Below are 14,911 nucleotides of genomic sequence, written 5' to 3' on the forward strand. Positions count from 1 at the left end.
TAGAGAGCTTTAAGAGTCCACGATTGTAACAATTCCAATGGCACATAACAACATTATACTTAAAATTTTTTTTCTCAGAGACAGAGAAACTAATCATTGAAAGAAAGCACCCCTGATGAAAAGAGACTTCAAACACAGGCCTAAAGAAACTATGATGTCCAATTTGTGCATGTTAAATCCTAGCAGTTTTACTTTATGCCAAATATAATTAAATAAAGCTTGAAAAACTAGGAGAAAAAAAGAAAAAGTAGGAGAGGTGAATCCATAAGGTTGCTAACACAACCCAGAATATTTCACTTCACTTAAGTGACTAATATTAAGGTTAACGAGTCTTGACCTAGGAGAGAGGAATTCACAAGTCTCAAAGCTAAATATTAATCAAGTTAATTTCTATTTCACTGAAAATATTTACAATAGTCAACAAAATAACATTACTCCATGTTCTACAAAGCTACAATTCTACATAATGAAAGTTCAAGCCTTCTCATTATTAGAAAATTACTTAATTTGAGAGACAAGCTCACCTTTATAACTAATAATTGAGGAAAGTGAAAGTGAAGTCGATCAGTCATGTCCGACTCTTTGTGACCCCATGGACTGTAGTCTGCCAGGCTCCTCTGTCCATGGGATTTTCCAGGCAAGAATACTGGAGTGGGCTGCCATTTCCTTCTCCAGGGGATCTTCCCAACCCAGGGAACGAACCCAGGTCTCCCGCATTGTAGGCAGATGCTTCTACCATCTGAGCCACCAGGGAAGTCCCAGTTGAAGAGAGTTTCTTAAAATTTAAACCCAGAACTGCATCATATTGTAAACAGTTAATATCAAATCCCCAACACTGAATACCATCAACTGAGAATTTATCTGAGTTCATGTATTTAGATATTTAAAGTTATGAACAAGAATCAAAAGTCATGGTATCTTTTTAATTATCATAACTGGAGTAACACATTTGCCCATTCTTTTTCAAATTACCATCAGTATGCTCAACTTCAGCAAAGCACAGCACATTCTCAACCTCACTGATCCAAGTTAAAAGATCAACTCTACAATATAACATCCCCTTAAAGTCAAAATTTTTTCAGTTTATTTGGGCAACTTTGAAAGTATTCAATTTCTTTAAACTAAGAACAACAATCATGGTCGCTTACATCTTATTAGATCTAGTCACTATTTACTTTGCCAGCGATAATTTTAATGCAGCAATTTTCACATACAGGATAAAAGTTTTAAGTTTTAGCCAATCAACTGGACTTAGTGAAAAAATTATTACAGTTCAGCTGATGGTCACTCTTCGCTGAGGAGACAAAGGGAGATTATGGGGAAAAGAAACTCAACTACACAAACTCAAACTAAAGATGAGAATCATGTCAGGAAAAACACTTTAAAAGTAAAAATCACATAACATTTCCTTCTCAACTGCACTACAGAGAAATTCACAATAACCAATTTCATCTAAAAAAAGAAACTAATGGAAGCAAGAGTTGTCCAAAATTTCCAGCTTCCAGACAGTAGAATATATACTTTAACCAGATTTTGCTCAGGAGACAAAAAATGACAGGCTTAAAAACGTAGGGCCTTTGTACAGTCATAAAATTAGATGACTAAGGTTCATTTAATGTGCTTAGGGTTGTTAAGCATATTCAGTGTTTATGAAAGCTGCTGTGAAGCTTGGTAACGATAAAAGAAATATACTTTTAGATAATAATGCTTAATTTTTCTTCAGTACTATCTAGCTACAGGAGCTGAGACAAAGGCATACTCCTTGCTAGTATTTCCCTGTTTATATCTACAACCTCTCGAAGCTCGCAGAGTCATTTCTGCACCATTTCCCGCCATCTTGGTCGACAGGGGCAGCCATTAACTAAATGTCAGTGCCAACAACTTTTCACGCACAGCCAAAGCTCCCTGGTCTCCTTCACACAAGAAACTAGGCTCCAGAAACAACACGATCATAAAATGACATTGACGGTAATATTTCTTAACGGCTAGACCCAAAGAAGTAAACAAATCACTTAACTTCTGGTCAAACACGTAAAGATCTGTATACCGATGAAATACCTAGTTTTAACTCTTCACTGATGTCAGGTACTGCAAGTCTTACTTTCCGAGAACAGGATATAAGAAAGCTTAAAACGAAACTAAAATTAGACGCTAGAGAAATAACTGCCAAAAAAAAAAAAAAAGTCCAAGTGGTACACGTTTGAAAATTTTACAACTGTTCATATTAACGGTCTAGTGACGGTCAAGTTCACTCATGATTGCCTTACCTTGAGCAACAGGGTCTCAGTCTTGGCGCCATCTTCGTGAAGGTTCAGGAACCCAAAGAGGCGGCTATGGGAAGAAATACAGGACACTTGTTAAGGCTGGGGTAAAGCTACCTGGTCTGTCCGTTCCAGATCCGGAGGCCTCAGCAGCAGCCACTGCTTCCAAGGGGCCGCTACCGCAAGCACCCCGAGGTCCGCTGTCCTCAAAGGGCGGCTCCAGTTCGTGCCGAGGCAGTTGGGAGAATGACGGCGGTCCTTACCTGTCCAATCCGCTGAGCTCCTCCCTCTCTTCGGCTGTCAAGCTTAAGGTCCCTTCCTTAGTCTTGCCTCTCGGTTTTCCCGCCGCCATTTTCTGTTCCTCATCACTGAAAGCAGGGGCGGCTGCTGCGAGCGAAACTCCGCAGGATTTCATGTAAATACAACCAACGCAAAACTCCCAAATCTGAAACCTACCAACTCCCAGTCCGGAGCTGGAAAAGACGCACTAGCGGTGAGAAACTGGCAAACCAACTTTATCGCCGCTGCCTTGTCCAACACGACTCACAGCGAAGAAAAACCCCAAGGTTAGCAAAAGCAGCGGACACGCGGGCACGGAGTTCGGCTACCAGAATCACATCACTGGATTAGCGGAGACAACAGAAAAGGCGGAACGTCGCTGTAATGGAAGAATTTCTTAGAATCACAAACTTCACTAGCCACCAGCACAAAGTTGTTGTAATCGTGTCACTGGGCGAACCCCAAGTGGCCGTGACGCCCGCACCCCCTCAGCCAGGCGCCGCCAATTGAAACGAATTGTTCTTCTCACGTGACCTTTGTTGACTTACGTCAGTTGCGGCTCCACTGAACTTGCTGGATACCCGAGTCCGACCCCAACCAGGGACAGGAAGGGGCGGAAAGTCCCGTCAGTAATTGGTTAATGGACGCGTCAGTCGGGGAAAGGGTAGCCACCAGATACACCAAAAAGTTTGGTTGTGCGAATTACATACACCCTAGTAGCAAAAGGGAGGTGAGGTTCTCATTACTTTGGGAGCAAACATAATAACCAAAGGAGGCAGTACGGGGAAAGATGAGATAAGGAAAATACTGCGGACGACGTCCGTACGCATAAAGGGTATATACAACTCCTTTACCGGCTCCGCAGCGCGAGGCTTTATGTTCTCGGACCTCGCTGGTTGATACTATCTGTAACAACTACAGGACACTGAACTTTGGCTCGCAGAAGAGACTTTTAGGATTTCTGGAAAATCATGACGCTGCGCCCTGAACTCTGCTTGCCCTGTTGCCTCTCAGCCGCGTGCTAAGAGAAAGAAATAAGGACCCTAAGACCTCAAACCATTCACTAACCCAGACTGAGTGAATAGCCTTACCTGCGGTCTGCTTCGCTGACCAGGTGGAACTCCACAAATTCCTTAGTGTGCTGCAAGAATCTCCAAATGGAACAGTAATCAGAGCTGCTTATGACCAACCTTAGGCAAAGGAATGGTTAAGGTCATTACGGTTTCAAGATGACGTCAGCCTTTAAAAACAAAATGTAACAGAATTTTATTCTTATTTTCTCTTCGTTGTGAATAAATCAGTGAGAAATTATAAGAAAAACTAGACTTATAAAATTGCTCTTTTCAAAAGGCTAGTTTCACAGTATTTCATGTGACAGATTTTTTACATCTGTACACTCGTGAATGTACATGAATCCACTCATGAATGGTAGAAAAATGCTGATTTTTAACAAGCATCTTAAGAAACTTGGGGCTTCCCTGGTGGCTCAGACGGTAAAGTGTCTGCCTGCAATGCGGGAGACGTGGGTTCAATCCCTGGGTTGGGAAGATCCCCTGGAGAAGGAAATGGCAACCCACTCCAGTATTCTTGCCTGGAAAATCCCATGGACAGAGGAGCCTGGCAGTCTACAGCACATGGGGTTGCAAAGAGCGGGACATGACTGAGTGACTTCATTCATTTAAGAAAGCTGATTTTGTTTGGGGTAATAAATATCCCTTGGTCTAAAATAGACAAGCTAGGATTTCTCCTGTGGCAAACTAGAAGACATGAATCTGCCTGCCAAAGTTGGGGAAATGGTTCCATCCTTGGTTGGGGACGATTCCACAGGCCTCTGAGCAACTAAAGCCAGTGTGTCACAACTATTGAGCCTGTTATTTTGGGCCCATGAGGCAGAGCTGCTGAGCTGGCATGCCGCAGCTAGTGAAGCACCTACAGCCTGTAGTCAGCAACAAGAGAAGCTACCCAATGAGAAGCACATGCACCACAAGGAAGAGTAGTAGTGTGACTAAAGAAAGCATGATGCAGCAATGAAGACACAGCACAACCAAATTAATTTTTAAAAAATCATAAAGTAGACAGCATATTAAAAAGCAGAGACGTTACTTTGCCAACAAAGGTCCGACTAGTCAAGGCTATGGTTTTTCCAGTATTCGTGTATGGATGTGAGAGTTGGACTATAAAGAAAGCTGAGCATTGAAGAATTGACGCTTTTGAACCGTGATGTTGGAGAAGACTCTTGAGAGTCCCTTGGACTGCAAGGAGATCCAACCAGTCCATCCTAAAGGAGTTCAGTCCTGGATGTTCATTGGAAGGACTGATGCCGAAGCTGAAACTCCAGTACTTTGGCCACCTTATGCGAAGAGTTGACTCATTGGAAAAGACCTTGATGCTGGGAGGGATTGGGGGCAGGAGGAGAAGAGGATGACAGAGGATGAGATGGTTGGACGGCATCACTGATTCAATGGACATGGGTTTGGGTGGACTCCAGGAGTTGGTGATGGACAGGGAGGACCCGCATGCTGCGGTTCATGGGGTCACAGAGAGTCAGACACGACTGAGCGACTGAACTGAACTGAGACAACATATATTTAAATTTTGGCTTAACTTTTTAGGACAATTTACAGGTAGCCCAATCAATACATTAAAACACATTTACTGAGGAACTCTGGAAACCCTACTGTTTTGTATATGCATGCATACTCATTATTATTTGACAAATACTGACTATACTAACTCTAATTCTATAGTTTACAGTAGGTGTTTAGTTACTTTCTCTGATATATTTCTACTGAATTTCCCTTACTCTGATTTACTTGAATATATTCCTCAAACATGACTGAGCATGTGAACTGAACTGAACCCTGCATATAAGTTAAATAAGCAGTGTGACAGTATACAACCTTGACATACTCCTTTCCCAATTTTGAACCAGTCATTTGTTCCATGTAAGCCTCTAGCTTTGCTTCTTGACATGCTTAGAAGTTTCTCAGGAGACATGTAAATTGGTCTGGTAGTCCCATCTGTCTTAAGAATTTTCTACTGTTGGTTGTGATTCACAACAGTCAAAGGCTTTAGTGTAATAAATAAAGCAGAAGTAGATACTTTTGTGGAATTACCTTGCTTTCTCTATGATCCAATGATGTTGGCAATTTGATTTCTGGTTCTTCTGCCTTCTCTAACCCTAATGTGTACATCTGGAAAATCTTGGTTGACATACTGCTGAAGCCTAGGTTGAAGAATTTTAAATATAACCTTACTGGCAGATGCAATTAAATACCTAGAGTAAATTAAGTATATATATTATTTTATAAACTAAAATACCTATAGCAATAAACATAAAATACCTATAGTAAATTAAGTATATATATATATAACTTTATAAACATAAAGTAAATTAATAAGATGACCCTTATGACTGAGAAATATGTGATATTTATACACACATCCATAAGCAGAAATATAGGTATTAAAGAATTTATAGATCATAATTTATACAGATAGTTTTAAATTATATAACAAAATCATGATTTATCTAGTTGTATAAGTAGATCTTAAGATTGTTCCTTATATTAGCACCGAAATCTCTTATGAGCAAACCTAATTTTAATCAGTTCTTACTGGTGTGAAGATTGTGTAATTGATAAGCATTGATGAGAGAACTGAATACTGATTTTTCATTGACAATTGATAAGAAACCAGAGTGAGCAGATTTTCAGTTTGAAATCTTCAGTTGCAAAAACAATTTGCTTTTTCTTCTAAGCTAGAATCTTCTGAGGCATGGGTTTATGGACACTCCAGTGTTCTTGCCTAGAGAATCCCATGGACAGAAGAGCCTGATGGGCTATAGTCCATGGAGTTGCAAAGAGTTGGGCACAATGTGCACGCATGTGCATGCACGCGCGCGCGCGCGCACACACACACACACACACACACAGAAGCAGTAAAAGGAAACGTTAAGGATAAATGGATAATAATTTAAAAGGTGCTTTACAAAAATTTACTGTTTAATTCCATGATATAATGAATATTTACTGAAAGACCACCCTGCCCCCATGTGACCCATACTTCAGAAGCTGTGTAAGTATATTCTGCAATACAGAGTGATGACGGCTGTGGAATATACTGAAATTTCTACAGAGCTTGCAGAAGAGGTCTCTATGGAATCCTTTCCTAAGTGCCTAAAAGAACTTGGGAAGGCTTTGGCAAAGGCAGAAATGGAGAGGCAATAGATGTGGGAGTGGGTATGTGTTGCAGGCAGTTGTTCAGTCACTCAGTCATGTCCAACTCTTTACAGCCCCATGGACTGCAGCATTCCAGGCTTCGCTGTCCTTCAACATCTCTCAGAGTTTGCTCAAACCATGTCAATCAACTCAATGGTGGCTCCAACGATCTCATCCTCTGTTGTCCCCTTCTCCTCCTGCCCTCAATGTTTCCCAGCATCAGGGTCTTTTCCAGGGAGTCAGAACTTCCAAATAGGCTGCCAAAGTGCTGGAGCTCCAGCTTCAGCATCAGTTTCTCCAGTGAATATTCAGGACTGATTTCCTTTATGATTGGTTGGATCTCCTTGCAGTCCAAGGGACTCTGAAGAATTTTCAACACCACAATTGGAAAGCATCAAAATTGGCATTCAGCCTTCTTTATGATCCAACCCTCACATCACAGATGACTACTCGGAAAACCATAGCTTTGGCTATACTGACCTTTGTCAGCAAAGTAATGTCTAAGCTTTTTAATACCCTGTCTAGGTTTGTCATAGCTTTTCTTCCAAGGAGCAAGCATCTTTTAATTTAATGGCCACAGTCACCATCTGCAGTGATTTTGAAGCCCAAGAAAATAAAGTCAGCTACTGTTTGCTCATCTGTTTCCCGTGAAATGATGGGGCTAGATGCCATGATCTTAGTTTTTTGAATGTTGACTTTTAAACCAGATTTTTCACTCTTCTCTTTTACTGTGACAAAGAGGATCTTTAGTTCCTCTTCACTTTCTGCTCTTGCACTTTCTGGTCATGTCTTCTGTGTATCTGAAGTTGTTAATATTTCTCCCAGCAATCTTGATTCCAGCTTGTGCCACATCCAGCCCGGCATTGCATATAAGTTGAATAACCAGTAAGAAAATACACAGCCTTGACATACTCCTTTCCCAGTTTTAAACAAGTCCATTGTTCCATGTCTAGTTCTAACTGGTGCTTCTTGACCTGCATACAGGTTTTGCAGGAGGCAGGTAAGGTGGTCTGGTATTCCCATCTCTTTAGAATTCTTCATAGTTTTTTGATCCTCATAGTCAAAGGCTTTAGCATAGTCAATGAAGCAGAATTAGGTGTTTTTCTGGAATTCCCTTGCTTTTTATATAAAAAATGTTCCTTTGCCTTTTCTAAATCTAGCTTGTACATCTTGAAGTTCGTGGTTCATGGACTGTTGAAGCCTAGCTTGAAGGATTTTGCACATTAACTTGCTTGAGTATGAAATGAGTGCAATGGTGTGATAATTTGAACAGTATTAAGCACTGCCTTTCTTTGGGATTGGAAGGAAAACTGACCTTTTTCAGTCCTGTGGCCACTGCTGCATTTTGCAAATTTGCTGGCCTGTTGAGTGCAGTACTTTAACACCACCATCTTTTAGGGTTTGAAATAGCTCAACTGGAATTCCATCACTTCCACTAGCTTTGTTCATGGTGATGCTTCCAAAGGCCCACTTGACTTCATACTCCAGATTGTCTGGCTCTAGGTAAGTGATCACACCATCATGGTTATCTGGGTCATTATGATCTTTTTTGTATAGTTCTTCTGTGTATTCTTGCCACCTCATCTTAACCTGCTTCTGTTAGGTCCAAACAATTTCTGGCCTCTATAGTGCCCATCTTTACATGAAACATTCCCTTGATAGCTCTGATTTTCTTGAAGAGGTCTTTTGTCTTTCCCATTCTATTTTTTTCCTCTATATTTTTACATTGTTCACTTAAAAAGGCTTTCTTTCCTCTTCTTGCTATTCTTTGGAATGCCAAACAGATGGATATATCTTTCCATTTCTTCTTTGCCTTTCACTTCTCTTCTTTTCTCGGTGCTAAGGCCTCCTCAGACAACCATCTAGAGCAATCATCAATAGGAGAATATTGGAACCCACCAAAATGAAGATAGCCCTTGTCAAAGGGCAAAGGTGAAGTCACCATAAGACTGTTGAAGGGGAGGAGCAATCATATTTTAAAAATGAAATCTCATACCCACCAAAGACGCACAGAGGGTACAAACAAAACGTGTGCATTAGGACCCAGGGATGGGGCAGTGACCTCCACAAGAAACTAAGTCAGATCTGCCTTTGAGTGTTTTGAGTATTTCCTGCAAACAGGTGGGTCAGCAGTGGCCACAGGGATAAGGGTTCTGCAGCAGTAATCCTGGGAAGCATGGTGTGTGGTCCTCCTGGAGGCGCTGCCAAGAGCCCCACCATAGAGCCACCAAGCACATGACCCACAATCAGAGAACAATTATACCAAAGAAGTTATCACACTGTGGCAAAAGTTCTAGGCCCCGAAACAGATTTCCCAACCAGCAAAGGAACTGAGAAATTCCAGAGAATTTGAACAACAGTAGGACAGAGGAGCCTGGTAGGCTGCAGTCCATGAGGTCGCTAGGGGTAGGACATGGCTGAGCAGCTTCACTTTCACTTTCTACTTCCATGCATTGGAGAAGGAAATGGCAACCCACACCAGTGTTCTTGACTGGAGAATCCCAGGTATGGGGGAGCCTGGTGGGCTACTGTCTATGGGGGTTGCACAGAGTCAGACACGACAGAAGCGACTTAGCAGCAGCAGCAGGATTTGTTTCAGTTCAGTTCAGGTCAGTCGCTCAGTCATGTCCGACTCTTTGCGATCCCATGAACTGCAGCATGCGAGGTCTCCCTCTCCATCACCAACTCCCGGAGTCCACCCAAACCCATGTCATGATTTGTTTACAGAATCCAATAGTACTGGGTAGAGAGAACTCTTAGGGGACACAAACAAAACCTATGCATACTGAAAGAGTTAAAGTTTAGCCAGGGAGTCCAAGGCACTTTAAGGATTGGTAAACACTCTGTGCTGTTTCCTTAAGCCTTATGCAAGAATGTATCTTGTCTGAGAACTGGCCTTTCTTTAGTACCTGAACTAATGACTACACAGCACAATGTCTTACTTATGAATATGCTTTTCTTAGGCTTTATGTTAATGATTATAATTGTAACAAGTCTTGCCTGGGAACCTGTTTCTCAAGACTTGTACCCCTGATTACACAGCAACAGTATATCTTGCCCAGAAAAGTTGCCATGAACCCAGTTTCTCTGGCTAAATTTATGCCAGTTATCTCAGAATGTATGCCTCGGGAAAGTTCTAATGGAAACTTTACAAAACAGAGACATTGTTTTTATCTATTCTCAGCAGCCAGTTGAGAAGTATATAAGGCCACACTTAAACTAGTGAGACAGATACTCCCCTATCCCCTTCTGATGTCTATGTCAGAAGCTTTTTCTATCACTTTCACTTTAAATAAAAATCTGCACAAAACTCTGAGTGACTGAGACTGTTTTTGGTCCCAAAGTTAAATCTTTTACTTCAAAGACCAGGAATCTAGCAGCACTGTTCACCTTAAGCTATTAGTGCTGAAGAGGAAAATTAAAAGTTACATCCAGCTAGAAATAACTTCATGCTGGGTCCGCTTCCAGAACTCAGCTTGCTCCTTGCAACTCAAATTGATCCTTGCAAAGTAACATAAGTTACATAGTTTCAGGAAAACGGAAACTTAAAACAAGGCTAGGAGCTGAAATTTACCTCACTCACCCTTGTCCTACTTTTGCAATACCCAACCACTGTAATCGTGTTAAACCATGTTTGTTTGTGTACAGGTCAGGCATACCCCCTGCTGTGTCCTAACCAACCACCTAGTTTAAACTAGACTGTTAACAGTCAGCACTGCCCACTATAGTCTTGAGGTCATGCACTGCCTATGAAAAGTTTGTAACCCCTTTGCTCAGGGATCAGAGCTGGAAGTGTTATCTCCCCTGGGCCCACCAGTATAATAAACCTGAGTTCTCCAACTCTTCAGCTAGTGAAAGTGATGCTTGGTTTCTCTGCAACATTTCTGGAGGCTCCAGCAGAGATTTCAACCACACAGTCACCTTGAACCGCCAGATCAATGGCTTGGCTAGGCTGGAGTGGAAAACTCTGAGACTATTGAAGTGGCATGCTACCTGATGGTTTTCTGGGTACTCTTTTGGAGTGGCGTTCTGATTCTCTGCATGGCCAAGCTCACCAGTAACTCAACCAGTAACTCTGGATTGACCAACTCACCAGTAACAGCCAATATAAGATAAGACCTCAGGACACAGAACCAGGCAGCTCCCATAGCCTGAAGGAGGAAGAGCTTGATCACCTCCTGTAAGACCACCAGTTAGGGACCTTCACAGAGAGGTGAGGCACTGTGACAAACTCTGAATGTGTGTGAGTGAGTGCCCAGGTTTATCCTCCTTCCGGGGCTGAGAAGGAGGGCTCCTGATTAACCTGACACAAATGACGAATTTAGAACGTCCTATGTTGGTGAACTTTGATATGTGCGGTGCTGCTGACAAAACCTCAGTAACCCCCATATTTTGAATTGTGGGGGCTTATCATGGGAATGGCCATACACATTTGATGACAAATACATGTGTAACCAGCATCCCAAAACATTGGGTGTTATGAAGAGCCCTTTCTTCATTCTTAGACCTGGGCCTGTGTCACATGGGCTACCTGGAAAAATATAGAGGCAACTGGGAGAATAAGGACAAAGTAGCACTGCTCCAAAACAGAACTATTGATCCCAAATGTAAGCTGGGGATGTGTAAACCAGTCAATTTCACTATCTTCAACCCTGGAGACTCAAGATGGGAAAAGGGTCAACCGATTGGCATCTATATTAATGGAAGAGGTCTTGACCCAGGAACTGTATCAATATTCCAGAGCATTTCTATCCCACTCCAGGTTTCCACACACAGGCTCTTCCATTCTTTTTATGAAGAGATGTGCGGGGAGCCGGCCTGACTGCTCAGGCCCCTTCTCGGCCCTGAGAGAGATCAAAAGGTCCCTCTCTGTCCCGCCACCCCTGATTTGTTAAAGTGCAAATTGGCCTTTCTCACCTCCCTCAAGGAAATCGCTGCAGCCACCATTTGCCCATTTTCCTGACTCTGATAAGATTATCCGGCTCCTGTGAATGGCTTATGTCTAGGTAGTCTTTACCTGATTGTAAGAACCTGGTGCCATGCTCTGCTGGAGTTAAGATAAAACTCCTGAGCTAAAACTAGTGTCTGCAGTCCTGAACGTATGCAAGTCTTTGATCTAAAATTTGGTGAATCCTGTTAGTATATATATGTATGTTACCCCTCAATAAAGTCGTCGGAATCAGTCACAAGCTGACTCCGTCCCTCTCAACCCCATCTTTCCTAGTCTTTTATTTCTCAGGTGCTGTGGTGATTGCGTCCTTGACCTGTTCATCTAGCCGGCAGGCCCGGCAAGTGGCGCCTGAACGAGGAACGTGGGCGGATCCCACCGCACAGCCACCCAAAAATATTGAAAGGGATCCCGGGAGAAAGCCTCACCTATTCAGGTATCGTTGGAAAACTGTGGGTGGAGAGGGTATATAGTTGAGAGTAAAAATTATGGGGCAAAGTAATAGTAGGCAGTTCTTTGTTTCTATGTTAAAAACTATGCTAAAAGCTAGAGGAATTTCTGTGTCTAAACAGAAATTAGAAAGATTTCTTGTCTTTGTGGAGGAAGCTTGTCCTTGGTTCCCAGAGGAAGGAACTATTAGCCTTGAAACTTGGGTAAAGGTGGGAGAAGAAATTCAAACAGTTTATACCCTCTGTGGACCAGACAAAGTTCCTCTTGATGCTTATTCTCTATGGACTCTAATAAGAGATTGCTTAAACCCAGAACACGAGAGTAGGAAATTTGAAACAGCCTTGAAACTTATAACACCCAAGTATTCAGGTGCCCCCCAACAGGTAGCGGAGCACATATATGACTCCCCAATTGTTTCAGGTTCCAGAAAAAATGATAATGAGACTACTGCTCTGGAACAAGACTCAGATTCGGAACTTTCTCCTGATGAGGAAGATGATTTAAAAGAGCAGGCTTATGAGCATGACAAAGAAGGATCGGATGCCTTTATAGTAACTCAACAAAAGAATAAAGACCAAGGCTCCCCTTTTTCTGAACTTAGAGAGATGCTAACATCCATATCTCAGAGAATGGAACAACTAGACTTATCGCCCATAAATACAGCTAAGCCGTTGCATTCTAAAACGCCATCTGTTATAGCCGGTTTAGACCCTGACCCGCTGCCGCCGCCCGTCCCGCTCCCTCCCCCTCCTCTCGCAGAAGCGCCTTTGATTCCAACAGCGCCAGTATACGTTCCATCTAGCCTAAAAAGGCCAGTACTTTCACCACTACAAATGGCTGTGAAAACAGCCCGAGAACAGGGTGAAAATCTTGAGGGATATTCTATGATTTTCCCTGTTTTTCTAGATGCTAATCATCGGAGGTATCATGAGCCTCTGCCTTTTAAACAACTGAAACAAGATTGCGCCCAATACGGGCCTACTGCGCCGTTTTCTCCAGCCATAACTGAAAGTCTTTCATCTCAGGACTTGCCTCCTAATGGTTGGAAGGCAGTTGCGCGAGCCTGTCTCTCAGGAGGTGATTATCTCTTGTGGCGCTCAAAAATATGGCGAGGTCTGTAACATCATTGAAGACCGTAACCGCCGCAATGGGCTGCAGGTTACTTTTGACATGCTAATGCAGGAAAGACAATTTAGAGACCTCAATCAACAACTGACCCTTCCTCCCCTAAAATATTAAACGATGAGGGGCGAGCTGCTCTGGCCCTAATTGAAAAGGCCCTCTCTCAGCATTTTGCTACCTACTGTGATTTTTCTCAACCGTGGGGACTATATGTGTTTCCCTCTAAACATACCCCGATGGCAGTGTTATATCAAAATGCTCCCTTACAGTGGATCAATTTACCTGTATCGCCTTCAAAAGTTCTTACTCCTTTTTTTGATTTCATTAGCCTCCTCGTTGCCAAAGGAAGGCGTCTTTCCAGAGAAATGTTGGGAGCCGATCCTGCTTACATTTATGTGCCCTATACCAAAGAACAGCAGGAATGGCTTTTTCAGCTTAATGACTCGTGGGCTTTGGCCTTTTCCTCCTTTACAGGTCAAATTATTAATCATTTACCTTCTGATAAACTTTTGCATTTTGCCAGCCAGCATTCATTTATTTTTCCAAAGAATGTTTCTAATGTTCCTATTCAAGATGCTCTTACGATCTTTACTGATGGATCCTCCAATGGAACTGCTGCCTTTGTGGTTAATGATACCCCTTTCTCCTGGCAGACGAACTATACATCGGCTCAAGAAGTAGAACTTTCAGCCGTCCATAAAGTATGCTCACGATATTCCTCACAGTCTTTTAATTTGTTTACTGATAGCAAATACATTGCTCATGCTTTGCAATATATAGAAACTGTTCCCTTTATTTCTACTGTGAATTCTAACATTCAAAATTTATTACGTTCAATTCAGTCTCTGCTGCAACAGCGCACCTTACCCTGCTTCTTTGGACATTTACGTGCCCACACTGGGCTTCCTGGACCTCTATCTATGGGAAATCAGATGGCTGATTCTCACACTAGAGTTTTTCTTTCACAGGTGGAAGCAGCACAGCAGTCACATGCGCTACATCACCAGAATAGTAATACTCTTCGTTTACAGTTTCAAATTCCTCGAGAGACTGCACGACAAATTATTAAATCTTGTTCTGTTTGCCCTAAGTTTCTTCCAGTTCCACATCTTGGTATTAATCCTCGCGGGCTTCTACCGAATCATCTTTGGCAAATGGATGTCACTCATGTCCCTTCCTTTGGTCGTTTAAAGTACGTTCATGTATCTATTGACACCTTTTCAGGATATATTGTGGCATCCTTACAGACTGGTGAAGCCGCAAAACATTCTATCTCGCATTGTCTTTATGCTTTTTCCATTTTAGGCACGCCAAAGATTATAAAAACTGATAATGGCCCCGGCTATGTTTCCTCTGCCTTCAAAAATTTTTGTTCCTCTTTTTCTATCACCCTAAAAACAGGCATTCCTTATAATCCACAGGGTCAAGGCATCGTGAAACATGCTAATCAAACTTTGAAACTACAGCTTCAAAAAATACAGAGGGGGGAGCTCTACCCCCTTCTACCCAGAAATTACCTTAATCACACTTTATATATTTTAAATTTTTTAATTTTAGATAAAGAAGGACATTCAGCCACGCAGAGATTTTGGGACCCTCAGATTTCCAGCAGAAAGCCGATGGTCTTGTGG

The 14,911-nt window shown here is 42.2% G+C and overlaps 1 protein-coding gene across 8 annotated transcripts in view; it reads right to left on the reverse strand.

Moving 5' to 3' along the window:
* The window catches only part of LOC133052239 (lysine-specific demethylase 6A-like), a 169,166-nt gene extending 166,127 nt beyond the window's left edge, over positions 1 to 3,039 (reverse strand). For 3 of the 8 annotated variants that reach the window (XM_061137019.1, XM_061137018.1, XM_061137020.1), the window contains exons 1-2: positions 2,525 to 3,034; positions 2,268 to 2,331 (exon numbers count right to left, since the gene is read on the reverse strand). In XM_061137019.1, the coding sequence (XP_060993002.1) occupies positions 2,268 to 2,331; positions 2,525 to 2,676 (216 nt within the window). In that variant the 5' untranslated portion in view covers positions 2,677 to 3,034. Of the gene's footprint in view, positions 1 to 2,267; positions 2,332 to 2,378; positions 2,490 to 2,524 lie in introns of those variants that run through there. The other 5 variants (XM_061137023.1, XM_061137021.1, XM_061137024.1 and 2 more) reach the window with 4 other exon arrangements.
* Between the last annotated feature and the right edge of the window lie 11,872 nt (positions 3,040 to 14,911).

This window comes from Dama dama, chromosome X (assembly GCF_033118175.1).
Source record: "Dama dama isolate Ldn47 chromosome X, ASM3311817v1, whole genome shotgun sequence".
In the NCBI taxonomy this organism is placed as follows: domain Eukaryota; kingdom Metazoa; phylum Chordata; class Mammalia; order Artiodactyla; family Cervidae; genus Dama; species Dama dama.